The sequence below is a fragment of the Bufo bufo genome, chromosome 11, assembly GCF_905171765.1.
Source record: "Bufo bufo chromosome 11, aBufBuf1.1, whole genome shotgun sequence".
NCBI lineage: Eukaryota > Metazoa > Chordata > Amphibia > Anura > Bufonidae > Bufo > Bufo bufo.
The window spans coordinates 36,846,978-36,864,163 of record NC_053399.1 but is presented as its reverse complement, the minus strand read 5'-3'; the positions used below and the strand labels follow the sequence as shown (position 1 = coordinate 36,864,163).

The window sequence follows — 17,186 nt, the reverse complement described above, 5'->3', positions numbered from 1 at the left end:
CCTACATGACTCATCGGTCTCTGCTGCCCCATGACCCAACAGCAGGGTGCAGGTAAAGGACGCTTTACACTGGCCAAGCATTTGTAGGAACACTCGTTAGCGATTATCTGCCAGTGTAAAGGTCCATTCACACGTCCGTAAGTGTTTTGCGGATCCGCAAAACACGGACACTGGCAATGTGCATTCCGCAATTTGCGGACCGCACATCTCCGGCACTATAATAGAAAATGCCTAATCTTGTCCACAATTGCGGACAAGAATAGGACATGTTCTATTTTTTTGCGGAAACGGAAGCACGGATGCGGAAGTGCGTATCCGCAAATGCGGATGAGGACAGCACATTCCGGCCCCACTGAAAATGAACGGGTCTGAACCCATTTTGCGGACGTGTAAATGGACCCTAAGGCGTCTTTCACACTACCGTATGGCTATTTCAGCGTTATGCGGTCCGTTTTTCACGGATCCGTTGTTCCGTTTTTTTGTTTCCGTTCTTCCCTTCCGTTTTTCCGTATGGCATATAGAGTATACAGTAATTACATTGAAAAAATTGAACTGGGCATAACATATGCAAAAACGGAACGGATACGGAAGACATACGGATGCATTTCCGTATGTGTTCCGTTTTTTTTGAGGACCCATTGACTTGAATGGAGCCACGAAACGTGATAATAGGACATGTTCTATCTTTCAACGGAACGGAAATACGGAAACGGAATGCATACGGAGTACACCGTATACGGAACGCAAAAAACGGCCCGCAAAACGGAAAAAATGGTAGTGTGAAAGAGGCCTAAAGGTAAATGCACACATTCAGGATTTATGTGCGGAGAATCTGCACTGAAATCTGTGTGGATTTACACGTAGATTTGCATGTGGATTTGGTGCGGATTTTCCACGTACGGATTTTACTCTCCCCATTGAAGTGAATGAAATTCAGTCAAGAAAAATAAAATAAATTGACATGCTGCGCATTTTAAAATCCGCACACTGCATTGTGTACAAGATAACTTCAAATTCTCATAGAATACATTGTACATGACCTACGGTACGGATTTTCAACAGACAAATCTGGGCGTAAAATACGCACGCAGTCCTGATCGTGTGCATTTAGCCTCAAGGGGCCGCTGATTACCCGACAACGAGTGAAACACTTGTCCAAACCTCCATGGTCATTTACCAGCAGCAGATCGTGCAGTCTAAAGAGACTCTGCTGCCGGCAAAGAATAATTCTGTATAGAGATGAGCAAGGGCATTAGAGATCGCTCCTGCCCATACTGTGGAGGAGATCACTGCGTGTAAATCCAGCAGTCTCCTTTACTGAGGAACAGGCGCTTACTGGGAAGGAACGATTCCTTCCCGACAATCGTTTGCTAAATCTAGTAGTGTAAAAGGGGCCTTTAGCATTACTGACAGTGCTGTGGCTCACTCCTAGTTTAGTAACTACTTGCATGCCCCATGTAATAACAATTACTATGTTCTGCCATTACTTTATTATTCCTACCAGAAGTTTATGAATTAATTATGAGCAAACTGCAATAAAGGTCTAGATGGGTGTTACCAGTTGGGGGCGTGTCCCTGCACAGTCTGACACTGGCAGCACTGATGGGATACTGTCAGACTGTGCAGGGACACGCCCCCAACTGGTAACACCCGTCTGGACCTTCATTGCAGACTGCAACAGAGGATTTCCTCACACGTTCCTGATGGGTTATATGAAACTGGGTTCTCTAAACTGCACAACCCCTTTAATACATATTGTTCTACCTGATTAATTATCCCAAAGAAGTTGTAAGGTCTCTTGGGTCCTGGGGTGAGGGTTGCATCAACACAAATAAAAGAATAATTTCCAAATGGGGTGTGATGGACAAAGTGGAAGGAGCCTTCTTTTTGCCATCCAGAATATTTCCTAGAGAAGAAAAATGATTTCCATGCATTACAAATTATTTTTCCTAAATGTAATTTGAAATTTTAATGTAGAAATTCAGTTTTCCGTTGTAATTTATCATCAGGGAGTCTGAATAATCTTTGCTGTATGTCATTTGCTAAGCAGTGGTCTGAATGTGTAGACCTGGTGGTGTCACTGAAGAATACATGGTCTGGGGTAGTGACCATTTCGGCATAAAACATGTGAAAAAAGAGAGTTTTTCATAATGATAACATGATAAAAATGTCTGAACAATGGCACAGATCAGATCAAGGCTATGGACACCATTGGGGGCCATTTTTATGCCCTGAATTATATTCATTTTGGGATAAAAATCATTTATTCAATTGGTGTTTATTACAACTTTTCAACATTTTTTGCTCTACAGCTTTCAGCTTCGGTGTACCTGCAGACTGGCTTGCGCTATATTTCACAATGACTCCGTTAGCCGCAGCGGCTCCATGTGTAACTCTTATCTCTGAACTCCTGACAGCTCCTAAACACTCATTTAACCCATATTATTTTACCCTTATCAAAAAGGGTAAGGATTTAGCTCTAATGAGTGTTTATGAGCTGTCAGGAGTCCAGAGAGGAGAGCTACAGTCTGAGCCGTCAGAGCAGCTCCCTGATAGGATTCACTGTGAAGGAGACAGCCTGCTGGTCTGCTAATACACAGAAACAGAAAGCTGCACAGGTAAAGCTGCAGAAATTTTTTAATAAAGACCAATTGAAAAATATATTTATTTTTTTTAGCCCAAATTGAGTAAAAATACAGGGAAAAAAATGACTGAGTATGGCAGAGCTACATGAAGGTTATGGCAGCTAGTAATATAGGAGATAACGTACGCCCCCTAGTGTAAATTATAAGAACATCCATACTCAACGAGGAGTTCCCCAACCATATAAAAGCACAAGGCCACAGCCAACTACATTTATACAGGTCACAAAACTCCAATTTGATGTCTAATATTCTTCATATCCTAGCAGGGATACATAGTTTAGCTGCTGCAGAACCTCTTTTTAAAAAGTAAGAGCAAGTATGATATGAAATCTCATCATTATGATGTTCTGCAGCAGCTGAGACATAGTATGCATAGACCCAGCTGCTGCAGCACATATTTCATACTACATACTGCAGCTGCTTAAAGGGGCTGTGCCCCAATGGGCATTTATCCCCTGCCCACAGGATAGCTCGGCCACATAGACCATGAATGGTGCGGCAGGACACATGCTCGACTCTCGCCACATTCAAACTCCTCCACACCAGTGATCGGCGGGGGTCTCAGGGATCAGACATTCACTGAGGATATTGAGGATAGGAAATACATGTCCAGTGTCACCCAACCCCTGTGAGAAGCTTCCTTTATATAGAGAGGGGGTAATTCATGTCAGTCTATCAGAGGAGGACACAGAAGAAGGAATGTCCTTCAAAACTAGTATCAGCCTGCTTGTGGAAAGTACACCAGTTCTATGCAGGCAGGGCCCCAGCTACATACCTACCTGTAGGTGAACACACGTGTGTGCTAACATACAGGCAGCAGAGAAAACAAACACAAATGAATGTCTGAACTTTGAACTCCAGGAAGGACAAAGTTTGCTCTACTTTTCTTTGGCTAAAGATCAAGTTAAAGGGCTTGTTCACCGCTGGGGGGCTTGTTCAGGTAGATGCCCCCCCCAGCCTGGCTGGACCCATAGAGGGAATCATACTTGCCTGATCGCCGCCCCTGGGTGCCAGGTCCTTCGCGTGACCTGGGGTCATTGCAGCTTTCAGGTCTCCACACGTAAATATCCGGTTTGACGTGGGTCAGGTGGCTGCTGCAGCAGCGAGGACTTGTCTGCATCATGTGACAAGACGCATGGAAGACATGTCGCCGCTGCAGGAGCCACGTGACCAGCGTCAAACTGGATGTCGACATGGGGAGACGCGAGAGCTCCAGCAGCCCGCGAAGGAGTGGGAACTCAGACGCGGATAAGTAGGATTCCCTCCGCGCTGGGGGAAGGGGGGATCTGACAGAGACCCCACGGGTGAACAACCCCTTTAAATTATACCTAAAACCTCAATTTTCAACTTCAACTGATTTTTTTTAAATTAAACTATTACAAATACCCAAAAACTAATTTTATAACATATTTTGCTTATTGATTTGATTGTTTTACTAGCAGTACAGGCTCCTGGGCAGAATCCATACACTGGAGCCATATATGCGGCGCACGGATTCCGATTTCTACAATATGCGCTGCTGTGAGGACTGGCAGGAGCAAACATGAACATTATGCAAATGTGTAAGAATTTATGTGAAATAAAGGGAAAACGTATATAAAAACCTTTTAGGCATCATTATGAGACGGATTCCATTTAAAGAAGCTTCTAACATACCACGTCCCACATACCCCAATGATAACTTCATGTTCTCTACCTGTAGTAGTTATTGCTGCTGCTCAGGTCTGCAATGTTAAATGAATCTAAAAAAAAAAAGCAAAATAAAATGCACAGATATAATAGGATGGTTGGCTACAGGACTCTCCATTTACTACAAAAGTCACATATATATACCAGGCATCCTCAAGGGGGGACATCTGACATGCGAGATGTCACCATCAATGGAGAATGGAGAGCCTGAGAGGCCACTGATTTCCAAATGTAAGGTAGTTCTGTAAAGTGACTCTTTGTAGTGGAGATTTGGGAGACTACACAGCTCTGTGAAAGAGTTTGGGGCTTAAAGCACTGCCTATTAAAGGGATTCTCTTGAAACTGACGGCCTATCCTCAGGATAGGTCATCATCATCAGATCGGTGGGGGTCCAACTCCCGGCATCTCCGCCGATCAGCTGTACAAAGAGGACGTGGTGCTCTGGGGACCGCTTAGGCCTCTTCCTAGATGTCACCATACACCGGTCACGTGGCCTAAACGCAGCTCAGCTTCATTCAAGTAAACGGGGCTGAGCTGCAATACCAAGCACGGCCACTATCAAATGGACGGCGCTGTGCTTGGAAAGCTGCAAGGAGGCCGCAATGTTCACTGGAGCTCCAGCGAGTGCTGCGGCTTCCTTAAACAGCTGATCGGCAGGGTGGCATCAGTTTGAGGTCTGGTTAGGGGTCTGTATGGTGGCTGGGGTCCTGGCTTCAAATCCAACATCTACATGGAGTTTGTCCATTCTCCCTGTGTTTCCTTCAGGTACTGCTGTGTGTCTTGAGCTGCGTGGCCATGCAACATATGGTGATATTCTCTGAACTCACTACAAATTGGCTGCTTGTTCTTGTTAATGGCCACAGAGCCTGATCCGCACAACGGCCATGTTGTGTGGCCTCACCTCTCATTTATAATGTCATCTTGCTGCCATAGCTTTCCCCATGGTCTCAGCTGGTGACGGGTAATGGATGTCAGCACAGGCTGGTGCAGGGCAATGATGGGAGCGGGCAACCAAGAGAAACATGCTGCCTGCCCTGTACTGGCAGGTTCTGCATCTCCCTCTCTCTAACGCCTCTTGCACACAACCGTTGCCCCGCTGTGGTCCGCAAATCCGGAGATGCGGTGCGGGACGGAAGCCGTTTCGTGCTTCCGTTCCGCAAAAAAAATAGAACTTGCTCTATCTTTTTGCGGAACGGATGGATTGCAGACCCAATTCAAGTGAATGGGTCTGAAATCCGGATGCGGGTGCCTCATGGTCGGTGACCGTGCATTGCAGACCGCAATGTGTGCGGTCCGCAGCATGGGCACGGCTAGCACACGGTCGTGTGCAAGAGGCCTAATAGATAGATAGATTCAGCAGAGAGGGAGATCTGAGATCCACTGGTAGCTTTTTCCATTAACCATTAGTAATTACTGGAAATGGAAGCTTTCTGAAAATCATGAAGGAATTCATTTAAGGCAACTAAAATAGGTGGTAATACGGTAGGCGAGTCACCCAGTGTCCGCTTCTGAAATTTTAATCTTGGCACAGACAAAGATTTGTGGTCAGTTCCTCTGCGACAGAAAACTGGTCAGTGTACTTGTAAAAATATCAGCGAGCCACAGCGAATATTGGGGGAGAAGCGCTCAGTTACTGCACTTGGGTAGAGTACAGAACAGACCCCTTAATTGCTGACTGTAGATCACAGATAGTTTTTTAAGTAGTTCTTGGGGAAACGGATTGCTGCTCTGTAGCAAGAAACCAGACACCCAGTCCCAGCAGCAGTCCTGATCTCTTACCGTGGTTTCCGCGAATATCTATCCAGGTTGTTTTTTCCAATATCCGCGACTTTTTCAGCACAGACTGGTAAATCTTCCACTCGGCCTCAAACTGGTCTGAGCCCAGCTTGTCCTTGGTTTTGCCATCTGTGAGATCGCCTGCAATAAAACGATAATGTGGGAGACTCGTAGCTTCCGGTGACACTCCCTGGGAGAACATGCAGCAGGACATCTTACAGGGGTTCCAGTTCGTGGACCCTCAGGTGATCATTCCTTCTTTATGTTCTTATGCCACAAGGAGCACATGAAGAATAAGTCGTTTTGCAATTCTCACACATTTCAGATTTTCAGCATACCCAAAATTTGGTTATCTGTTTTTCATTATATTTTTGAATATTACTACTATACTATTATAGTATTATTTTTTTGTATTTTTTATATTCTAGCATCTGTTTTCATTTCCCCTGTGGTCTGGTAAAGGGAGTCTGTCACCAGTAAACTTACTGTTCAACCAGGCCCAACGTCTTCTAGGGCTTTTAAGCCATATGCAAATGAGCAGCTAAGTGCACCGAGGGCGGGGCTCAAGTCACTCTCTGCACTCTGCACTCCTTTTTGAGAGGCAGGGCCAGGAGCCTGAGAGGACCATGCAGGAGCCTGAGAGGACCATGCAGGAGCCTGAGAGGACCATGCAGGAGCCTGAGAGGACCATGCAGGAGCCTGAGAGGACCATGCAGGAGCCTGAGAGGACCATGCAGGAGCCTGAGAGGACCATGCAGGAGCCTGAGAGGACCATGCAGGAGCCTGAGAGGACCATGCAGGTGCCTGAGAGGACCATGCAGGAGAAGGATAGCATGTCCATGAGCACTTGTATAGCTCCATATACTGTACCTGCAGCAGTCAGTACTCTGCGAGACAGCGCCACCATTGTCAGCAGCACATCCCTGTTCACACAGGGCAATGCGCGGACAACAACTGATTTTTTTTTTAAATGCCGCATAAAAGGTTTGTCAGATGCTTGGCGGCATGCTTAAATGGGGCAATGATCATCTGTGTAAAAAGACTCTTAAAGAGGACCCGTCATCCTGATCAACCCCCTTAAACCAGGTGCACTACATGGTAGGGTGGGTCGTGGCGAGTGCAACAATCACTCTCTTGCGCTAAGGAAGTGAAGCATGCTCCGGGGGCATAGGCCTATGCTTCAGTACAGTGGATAATGGGGACAGATGCACTTTACAGAGGACCCGTCACCCCTCCTGACGTCCTGTGTTCCGCTTCTGAAGCATCTTTCCTTAGAACTGTTGCTGACATTTACTAATATGAGTGCACCTAGCAGGGGCGTAGCTAAAGGCTCATGGGCCCTTGTGCAAGAGTTCAGCTTGGGGGCCCCGCTTCCCTCAGTGCTTTGTGGCCAGGGGCAGGAAGCGCATAGCCTTCGTGCTGCCCGAGGCAAAACTTGAAACTGCACCCCCTTGAGCCAGAGGTGTAACTTGACCAGCATGCACTTTCTATAATATTGGTGTCTTCTTATATTGGTCTTTGGGCCCCCTCAGGCTCCTAGGCCCGGTAGCGACTGCTATCTCTGCACCCCCTATAGCTACGCCCCTGGCACCTAGATATTGTCGGAAATCACAGCAAAATTTGGAGAAATTTGGTGCATGCAGAAAAATCCACTGAGGATTAACAGAAAAGGGTCCTGGTCTCAGAGGTGATATTATATACTAAACTACACCACAATTCTGGTGTCAAATTAGGCCAAAGTAAAGGAGCTGTGGCGAGACTACAACTCCCAGCATGCTCCATTAATTTCTATGGAGTTCTGAGAACAGCCAAGCAAGTGTACTTCGTGGGACTCGTAGTTTTACCACAGCTCTAGTGCCAGAGTTTAGCCATAACAGGTATAGAGTCGGTTAAGAGTAAGGCCACTTGCACACAGCCGGTTTTTTGGGGGGGCGAATCCATTGTAACAATGAAAGGAATGGTTCCGCATACGGGCCGCCAAAAAAAAAACGGAACAGACAAGGACAAAAAATACATTCTTGTGCAGGACCCCTAATTCTGTGGACAGGTCATCAAAATTATTTCCCGGATAACCCCTTTAATATTATACCCTGAGGGGCGGCTGTATATAATACAATGTTCTCTTACCGGTCACCAGAACAAGCGCTGGCCCAATGACAGAAAGGCTCTCCGTGCAAAAGGATTCAAATTCTGATACCCGGATAGGATCCAAAAATTTACTGACATGAATATCGGTCACCTGTAACATTGGAAAGAGAGAGGAAATGCTAGTAACTGCAAACACAGTCTTCAAGTGTCACAGATGTCATTTTCTATAAGATACTGTGCCCCCAGTACAAGAGGCACTCTCTGTAGCCCCCCTCTACTCTAATAAATGAGTGTCACCCCCCTACCCCTTCTAGTTACTCGGGATCAGAGCACTATAGTCAGTCAATCCTCAGAAACTGCTGATACCAGAGAGCAGCAGCTCACATCTCACAGGTGTCTCCACATCATCATAACCAGTCTATAGAGATACCTGCACAGCCCAGAAGATGTTGAAGAGCTCCTTCCCGGGTACCGGACCGTCTTCTGTCACATGTCTGGCCCGTAGCTGAGCCCTGCGTCCTGTGCTGCTGTACTTGCCCAACATGAGCGCCAGGAGCAGCGCCACAAACAGTCCACTGGCCACCTTCAGCATCCTGACCTGGCAGCCAGGAGCCAACATGCTGGCCCCGCCCTACTCCGGGCAGTTTTCGCTTCCGCAATCATCACTACTGCCCTGTCAACGTGACCATAGAGCAGACCGCAGTCCAGACGTACACGTCTTGTCAAAGCATCAAACCACTATTGGAGGACCATAGGCCGCGTTCAGCACGTGCACCATAGAGGAGGTTGAAGACCAGACGTGTCAGTCTCATCTGTCCCTCATATCGATGATGATGAATGCTCTGGGAGGACCATAGGTTTTCTCATACATTATCAGCAGCTCCCTGCCGCAGTGTAATGTGGACATGCTGAGACTTGTAGTCCCACACCTGCCTCCAGCGGAATTTACTAGAAACATTGATAAACTGCTTAACCAGCTAGTCAGTGTCCTGTACAGGCTAACAGCCGCTCTAGGGCATGAGGGGATATGCTCAAGACATGTATGTGCATGGTGACTGACAGAAGACATGTATGTGCATGGTGACTGACAGAAGACATGTATGTGCATGGTGACTGACAGAAGACATGTATGTGCATGGTGACTGACAGAAGACATGTATGTGCATGGTGACTGACAGAAGACATGTATGTGCATGGTGACGGGGATGAGACAGAAGACATGTATGTGCGGGGACAGGGATAAAACAGAAGACATGTATGTGCGGTGACGGGATGAGACAGAAGACATGTATGTGCGGTGACAGGGAAGAGACAGAAGACATGTATGTGCGGTGACAGGGAAGAGACAGAAGACATGTATGTGCGGTGACAGGGATTATACAGAAGACATGTATGTGCTGTGACAGGGATGAGACAGAAGACATGTATGTGCGGTGACGGGATGAGTCAGAAGACATGTATGTGCGGTGACAGGGAAGAGACAGAAGACATGTATGTGCGGTGACAGGGATTATACAGAGGACATGTATGTGCGGTGACAGGGATGAGACAGAAGACATGTATGTGCTGTGACAGGGATTATACAGAAGACATGTATGTGCTGTGACAGGGATGAGACAGAAGACATGTATGTGCGGTGACAGGGATTATACAGAAGACATGTATGTGCTGTGACAGGGATGAGACAGAAGACATGTATGTGCTGTGACAGGGATGAGACAGAAGACATGTATGTGCTGTGACAGGGATGAGACAGAAGACATGTATGTGCTGTGACAGGGATGAGACAGAAGACATGTATGTGCTGTGACAGGGATGAGACAGAAGACATGTATGTGCTGTGACAGGGATGAGACAGAAGACATGTATGTGCTGTGACAGGGATGAGACAGAAGACATGTATGTGCGGTGACAAGATGAGACAGAAGACATGTATGTGCGGTGACAAGATGAGACAGAAGACATGTATGTGCGGTGACAGGGAAGAGACAGAAGACATGTATGTGCTGTGACAGGGATTATACAGAAGACATGTATGTGCTGTGACGGGGATTATACAGAAGACATGTATGTGCGGTGACAGGGATTATACAGAAGACATGTATGTGCTGTGACGGGGATGAGACAGAAGACATGTATGTGCGGTGACAAGATGAGACAGAAGACATGTATGTGCGGTGACAGGGACAGAAGACATGTATGTGCGGTGACAGGGACAGAAGACATGTATGTGCGGTGACAGGGACAGAAGACATGTATGTGCGGTGACAGGGACAGAAGACATGTATGTGTGGTGACAAGATGAGACAGAAGACATGTATGTGCGGTGACAGGGACAGAAGACATGTATGTGCGGTGACAGGGACAGAAGACATGTATGTGCGGTGACAGGGACAGAAGACATGTAAATGTAGCAGACACATCCCTCCCAGACTAGTTATTCCAGTTCACTGCCTCCAGACTGTGGATTGTTTCCTTGCTGGCCCTTTACAGCAGTTATGCCCCCTTACATAGAGCGCCCCCACACAATAGCCATGACCCTTACAGTCGTGAAGCTCCTTAGTCTTAATAAAATGAAAAAAACTTCATGCTCACCTCGCCACATTCTCTCTATGAAAGGAGCACATCCTGCTCTCCCCTACAGCACGCATGAAGCACCTGCTGAGCTGAGTAAAGGCTCATGCACATGACCCTATGTATTTTGCGGTCCGCAAAAAATACGGATGACGTCCGTGTGCATTAAGTATTTTGCAGAACAGAACAGCTGGCCCCTAATAGAACGGTCCTATCCTTGTCCGTAATGTGGACAATAATAGGACATGTTCTATTTTTTTGCAGAACGGAAAGACGGAATGCACACGGAGTAACTTACGTTTTATTTGCGGACCCATTGAAATGAATGGATGCAGATACATATTGGATGTATGAGCTATACTTCCTGCAATATGGGAGCATCACTGTATTTTAGCACCCACACTTCAAGTAAGCCAAACATAACAGGGTTAAACAGTGATGTGAGAAGGGTTTTCCAAGATTTTTATACTGATGACCTATCCTCAGGAGCAGAGGATATTCCAAACCGAAGGCACTGAAAGTGGTTCCTCCCACCTAGTTACGTAGGCCCATGGACATGACATCACAGAAAAGAGCTGCATGGACATGGTCATATGACCACAGCCCAGAACAGGACATAAGAGCAATAAAGATACAATATACAGTACAGACCAAAAGTTTGGACACACCTTCTCATTCAAAGCGTTTTCTTTATTTTCATGACTATGAAGGCATCAAAACTATGAATTAACACATGTGGAATTATATATATAACAAACAAGTGTGAAACAACTGAAAATATGTCATATTCTAGGTTCTTCAAAGTAGCCACCTTTTGCTTTGATTACTGCTTTGCACACTCTTGGCATTCTCTTGATGAGCTTCAAGAGGTAGTCCCCCGAAATGGTCTTCCAACAGTCTTGAAGGAGTTCCCAGAGATGCTTAGCACTTGTTGGCCCTTTTGCCTTCACTCTGCGGTCCAGCTCACCCCAAACCATCTCGATTGGGTTCAGGTCCGGTGACTGTGGAGGCCAGGTCATCTGGTGCAGCACCCCATCACTCTCCTTCATGGTCAAATAGCCCTTACTTTCAAAGTTTTCCCAATTTTTCGGCTGACTGACCTTCATTTCTTAAAGTAATGATGGCCACTCGTTTTTCTTTACTTAGCTGCTTTTTTCTTGCCATAATACAAATTCTAACAGTCTATTCAGTAGGACTATCAGCTGTGTATCCACCTGACTTCTCCTCAACGCAACTGATGGTCCCAACCCCATTTATAAGGCAAGAAATCCCACTTATTAAACCTGACAGGGCACACCTGTGAAGTGAAAACCATTTCAGGGGACTACCTCTTGAAACTCATCAAGAAAATTGCCAAGAGTGTGCAAAGCAGTAATCAAAGCAAAAGGTGGCTACTTTGAAGAACCTAGAATATGACATATTTTCAGTTGTTTCACACTTGTTTGTTATGTATATAATTCCACATGTGTTAATTCATAGTTTTGATGCCTTCATAGTCATGAAAATAAAGAAAACTCTTTGAATGAGAAGGTGTGTCCAAACTTTTGGTCTGTACTGTACATTACAGCTACCTTCTGAAATGAATATTTTATAGGATGTTGATGAAAGCCCCTTTAGGACTGACTCTCAAAAAGCCATCATTAATGCGACCATCCATTTCAAGAAAAAAGAAATTTCACATTAACTAAGGAATTAATGGAAGACCATCTTTTTTAGTTGCAGATCCACTCAGATCCTCTTCTGCCAAGATGGCCGCACCGATTCTCAGACACCCTGCTGCTTACTGTGCATTTGATAGTAGGGGCTCTTGCCCTTGGATAATTCTGTTTGTTCCCAAATTAATGTAATTTTCATCTTTTCTTGAACTGGAGAGCGGCTTTAATAATTTCCCTCCATGGGCCTGTTCTACAGGCAGCATATAATCTAGAGTAGTGATCTCCAACATGTAGTTCTCAAACTGTTGCAAAACTACAACTCCCATCACGCCCCTCAGACACAGGCTGTCAGGGCATCATGGGAGTAGTAGTTTTGCAGCAACTGGAGAGCCACAGAGTGGGGAACATTATTCTAGAGCAGGGATCAGCAACCTTCTGCACTCCAGCTGCTGTGAAACTACAACTCCCAGCATGCACACTTACTTGGCTGTTACATATGTGTTGTAACACACATAGAAATGAAAGTAGGATTTGGGGAGCTGTAGTTTCAGAGCAGGGATGCCCAACCTTTTGCCCTCCAGCTGTTGCAAAACTACAACTCCTTGCGTGCCCGGACAGCCTACAGCAGGGATGCTCAACCTGCGGCCCTCCAGCTGTTGTAAAACTACAACTCCCATCATGCCCTCCTGTTGGCTGATAGCTGTAGGCTGTCCGGATATGCTGGGAGTTGTAGTTTTGCAACAGCTGGAGGGACACTGGTTGGGCATCCCTGGCCTACAGCTATCAGCCTACAGCAGGGCATGATGGGAGTTTTAGTTTTACAACAGCTGGAGGGCCGCAGGTTAAGCATCCCTGTTCTAGAGCATTAAGGAAAAGAGGGAAAAAATTCTATATAACTATTTTCCATTAAAACCTCAGCTCATTCTGCATTTAGGAGTCCAGAGGGTGGAGTTACCAAGTGATTGACAGCATCCACTCTGTCAGTCACTATTTCATCTGGCATTTTCTGTTCACTATAAAAGGCCATAGAAATACTGATTTAATTATTTTTTCAATACCACAGGTTTTCATGGCACTTTTGTGGCATTGTTCTGACTTTTTCCACCTATTAAGAGATTAATTTAAAAAAACAAACAAAAAAAAAAAAAAAAACACACCGGGAGCTTCAACAGGCTGCTACTTTGGGAAAAAGACACCAGACACACAAAAACAACCAGCATGCAAACTGGGTTGTCGTCTTCTCTGCATTTCATATTTCCCATAGACTTTCAATGAACATCGGGAGCTGATGTTTTTACTACAAAAATGCATCTAAAAACACTGAAAGTGCAGAAAGATTTCAATTACTTACCGGTAATTGGTTTTTCCTCTAGCCCCCACAGCGGCACGACAGGAGGATACCCCTCCTCCCCAGGGACAGGAAACAACGTGGAGATATTTAAATACTCCCCTCCCCTTACCTGCTCCAGTAAATAACCGAGAAACTCTGGAATGGATGCGACAATATTAATCTTTATGTTTTATTGAAATTAGACAAGGATACTTTCCAAGAAATGACAAAAAAAAACATTTTTTTTTTTTAAACAAAAGTTTGAATAACTTCTGGGTGGGAAATTCCCCGTGCCGCTGTGGGGGCTAGAGGAAAAACCAATTACCGGTAAGTAATTAAAATCTTTCCAAACGCCCCCCCAGCGGCACGACAGGAGGAATAACAGAGGAATCCTATATCAGGGGGGGGACAACCGCAGATAATACCCTGCGAGCAAATGATAACGCCCTGTTCTTTAACACGTCTAACTGGTAATGTCTAAAGAAAGTGGAAGGTGACGACCAGGTGGCTGCCTGGCAAATCTGTTCTAACGGAACCTCCGCTGATTCAGCCCAAGAGGCTGCTACAGATCAGGTTGAGTGGGCCTTCAGGCCCGCCGGAGGAGGAACCTCTTTTAAGTCATGACAAGTCAAGATTGCAGATCTGATCCATCGACTAACAGATGTTTTGCTTGCCGCGTTCCCCTTATTTGGACCTGCAAATTGAATAAACAGTCTGTCCGTTTTTCTGAGATCTTCCGTAGTCTTTAGGTAGGCAAGTACTGCTCTTCTCACATCCAGGTTATGGAACAGTCTTTGCTCTTGACTGCCTGATGGGGATCCAAAGAAAGGGAGGGACACTTCCTGTAGACAGTGGAACTTAGAGACCACCTTAGGCAAAAAAAAGAGGGAGAATGTCTAAGTACTATCCGATCATCCTTGATGGATAGGTAGGGAGGTTTGCACGAGAAGGCCTGGATTTCCCCCACCCTTCTAGCCGTGGTGATAGCTACTAAGAAAACCGTTTTAAAGGTAAGTAATTTTAGTGATATTTCAGATAAGGGCTCAAAAGGACTGTCTGATAAGGCAGCCAACACTAGATTCAAGTCCCAAGGGGGGACAGTGGACCTCACTATTGGTTGTTTTCTTCGAGCCCCTCTCACAAATCTCTTAACAAGGTCTACCTCTGCCAATTTTAAATCAAGAAAGGCACTCAAAGCCGATATGTGGACCTTTATAGTGCTGACTCTCAGCCCCTTCTGTAGTCCTGACTGGAGAAACTCTTGGACCTTAGTGATTACAAGGGGACCTCTGGTATCACCACCTGTAAGGACTGCCAGATTCTGTCATAAATCTTAGATGTCACCTTTTTGCGGCTATAAAGAATTGTGGAAATTACCGCGTCCGAGAGGCCCTTTTCCTTTAATATCTCCCGCTCAGTCTCCATGCTGCTAATTGGAGTTGCGTTGTCCTGGGATGCCATACTGGGCCTTGATGAAGGAGATCCGGGATGTCTGGTAGTAGCCACACGTCTCCTGCTGACATCCTCACTAGGAGAGGGAACCACGATCTCTTGGGCCAGTAAGGTGCAATCAGGATCAGCCTGTGGTTCTCCTGTAGCACCTTTTGCAGCACTCTGGGGAGTAACGCAAAGGGAGGGAAGGCATATAAGTTTACTTTTGGCCACAGGTGGGAGAGAGAGTCCACTATGAGTGGGTGATCTGTATAGGCTAGAGAGCCAAACTTTTCTGTTTGTCTGTTTTGACGCGTGGCGAACAGATCTACTTCTGGAAGGAACCATCTTTGTGCTATCTGATGGAATATTTTTGGGTTTAAGGACCATTCCCCTTCCTTTAAGACATCCCTGCTGAGAAAGTCAGCGACTGTGTTGTCTTCTCCCCTTATGTGAACCGCTGATATTGACAGTATGCTCCTTTCTGCCCACTGGAAAACTTCTCTTGTGACCTTCGCTAAGGATGGACTTCTTGTACCTCCCTGCCTGTTCAGATAGGCCACAGCTGTGGTATTGTCTGAGAGTATTCTTACTTATTTTCCGCAGATTTCCGAGTGAAGGGCCTTCAAGGCTTCCCAGACTGCAGTTAACTCCTTCAGGTTGGAAGAGGCTAGATTTAGATCTCCTTGCCAGCCACCCTGTACTACGGATCTGTCTGTAAAGGCTCCCCAGCCGTTTTTGCTGGCATCTGTAGTAATAGTGACTACATTTGTTTGTTGCCACGGGACGCCTGCGTTTAGATTCTTGTTGATCAACCACCAATTTAAGGAATCTCTTACATACTGAGGGACTTTTACCTTCAGCTCTAGTAAAGCTGTGCTCTTGTTCCACCTTCTGAGCATGAAAGACTGAAGAGTTCGTGAGTGAGCCTGGGCCCACTTCACTGCTGGGATAGTTGAGGACATCAGACCCAAGATCTTCATTATTGACCTGATTGTCATTCTTGATCTGCTGCGGAATAGAGTAAATTCTTGCTTGATCGTTTGAATTTTCTCTTGTGGGAGGAAGGTCCTCATGAGTCCTGAGTCTAGCAGCATTCCTAAAAAGATCTTTCTTTTTTCGGGCCAGAGGTCTGATTTTTCCATATTTATTAGCCATCCCAGATCCGTTAGGCTGCGTTTCACTAACTCTATGGGCCAGATTTATCATTAGCTCAGGTCAGAATAATGGAGTGAAAAAGTTCCAAAAAAAGTCCCAAAGGCTAAAACTGCACACAAATTTGCGACCTTTTTCTGCTCTGCACTATGCTCGCCAGTTTTCTGAAAGTGGGCGTGTTTTCTTATGTAAATTAATCTCTAGACAGATTTACTATTGGGACTATTTAAAAAAGTCGCAATTTCACTCCAGTGAGGACCATGCTTATCTTATGAGACTTTTTAATAGAACATGCGAATTTTTCATAAAAACGTGCGACTTTTTCGTAAAGATGTGCGACTTTTGTAAAGCTGCTTACTGACGGATAAACTGCTACCGTCAAACCACATTTATTACAGTCTTAAAGGGCCGATCATAAATCTGACTTGGCTAAAACTGACTTTAGCCATATGTTAAAGTGGAGTGAGCTGTCAGAGTAATGATAAATCTGGCCCCTTGTCTTCTAACAGAAAACTCTCTGATCCTGCTGCTATTAGGAAGTCGTCTAAGTAAGGCACAACTAATATGCCTTTTAGATGAAGGTCTGCTATCACCTCTGCCTTCACTTTGGAGAAGACCCTTGGTGCTGACGTAATGCCGAAAGGAAGGACTTGGAATTGAAAATGGTGTACTACCGAGTTTGTACTGCAAATCTGAGGAATCTCTGATGTTCTTTGCAGATTGGAATATGGTAGTACGCGTCGGTGAGATCTAGGGTTGCCATAAAGATGTTTTTTTGTAATAGACTTATCGTGGATTTTATGCTCTCCATCTTGAATCGTTTGTAAAGTAGATGTTGGTTCA

General features: G+C 45.6%; 1 protein-coding gene across 4 annotated transcripts in view; it reads right to left on the bottom strand.

The window, feature by feature from the left end:
- Window positions 1-8,894, bottom strand: part of TMEM62 (transmembrane protein 62) — a 57,857-nt gene extending 48,963 nt beyond the window's left edge. For 2 of the 4 annotated variants that reach the window (XR_005774936.1, XM_040412765.1), the window contains exons 1-5: window positions 8,629-8,893; window positions 8,238-8,349; window positions 6,114-6,251; window positions 4,342-4,387; window positions 1,765-1,906 (exon numbers count right to left, since the gene is read on the bottom strand). Coding sequence is in view for 2 of the 4 variants with exons in the window: in XM_040412765.1 (XP_040268699.1) it covers window positions 1,765-1,906; window positions 4,342-4,387; window positions 6,114-6,251; window positions 8,238-8,349; window positions 8,629-8,817 (627 nt within the window). In the remaining 2 variants the exon portion in view is untranslated. Of the gene's footprint in view, window positions 1-1,764; window positions 1,907-4,341; window positions 4,388-6,113; window positions 6,252-8,237; window positions 8,350-8,628 lie in introns of those variants that run through there. The other 2 variants (XM_040412766.1, XM_040412767.1) reach the window with 2 other exon arrangements.
- Window positions 8,895-17,186: the final 8,292 nt, after the last annotated feature.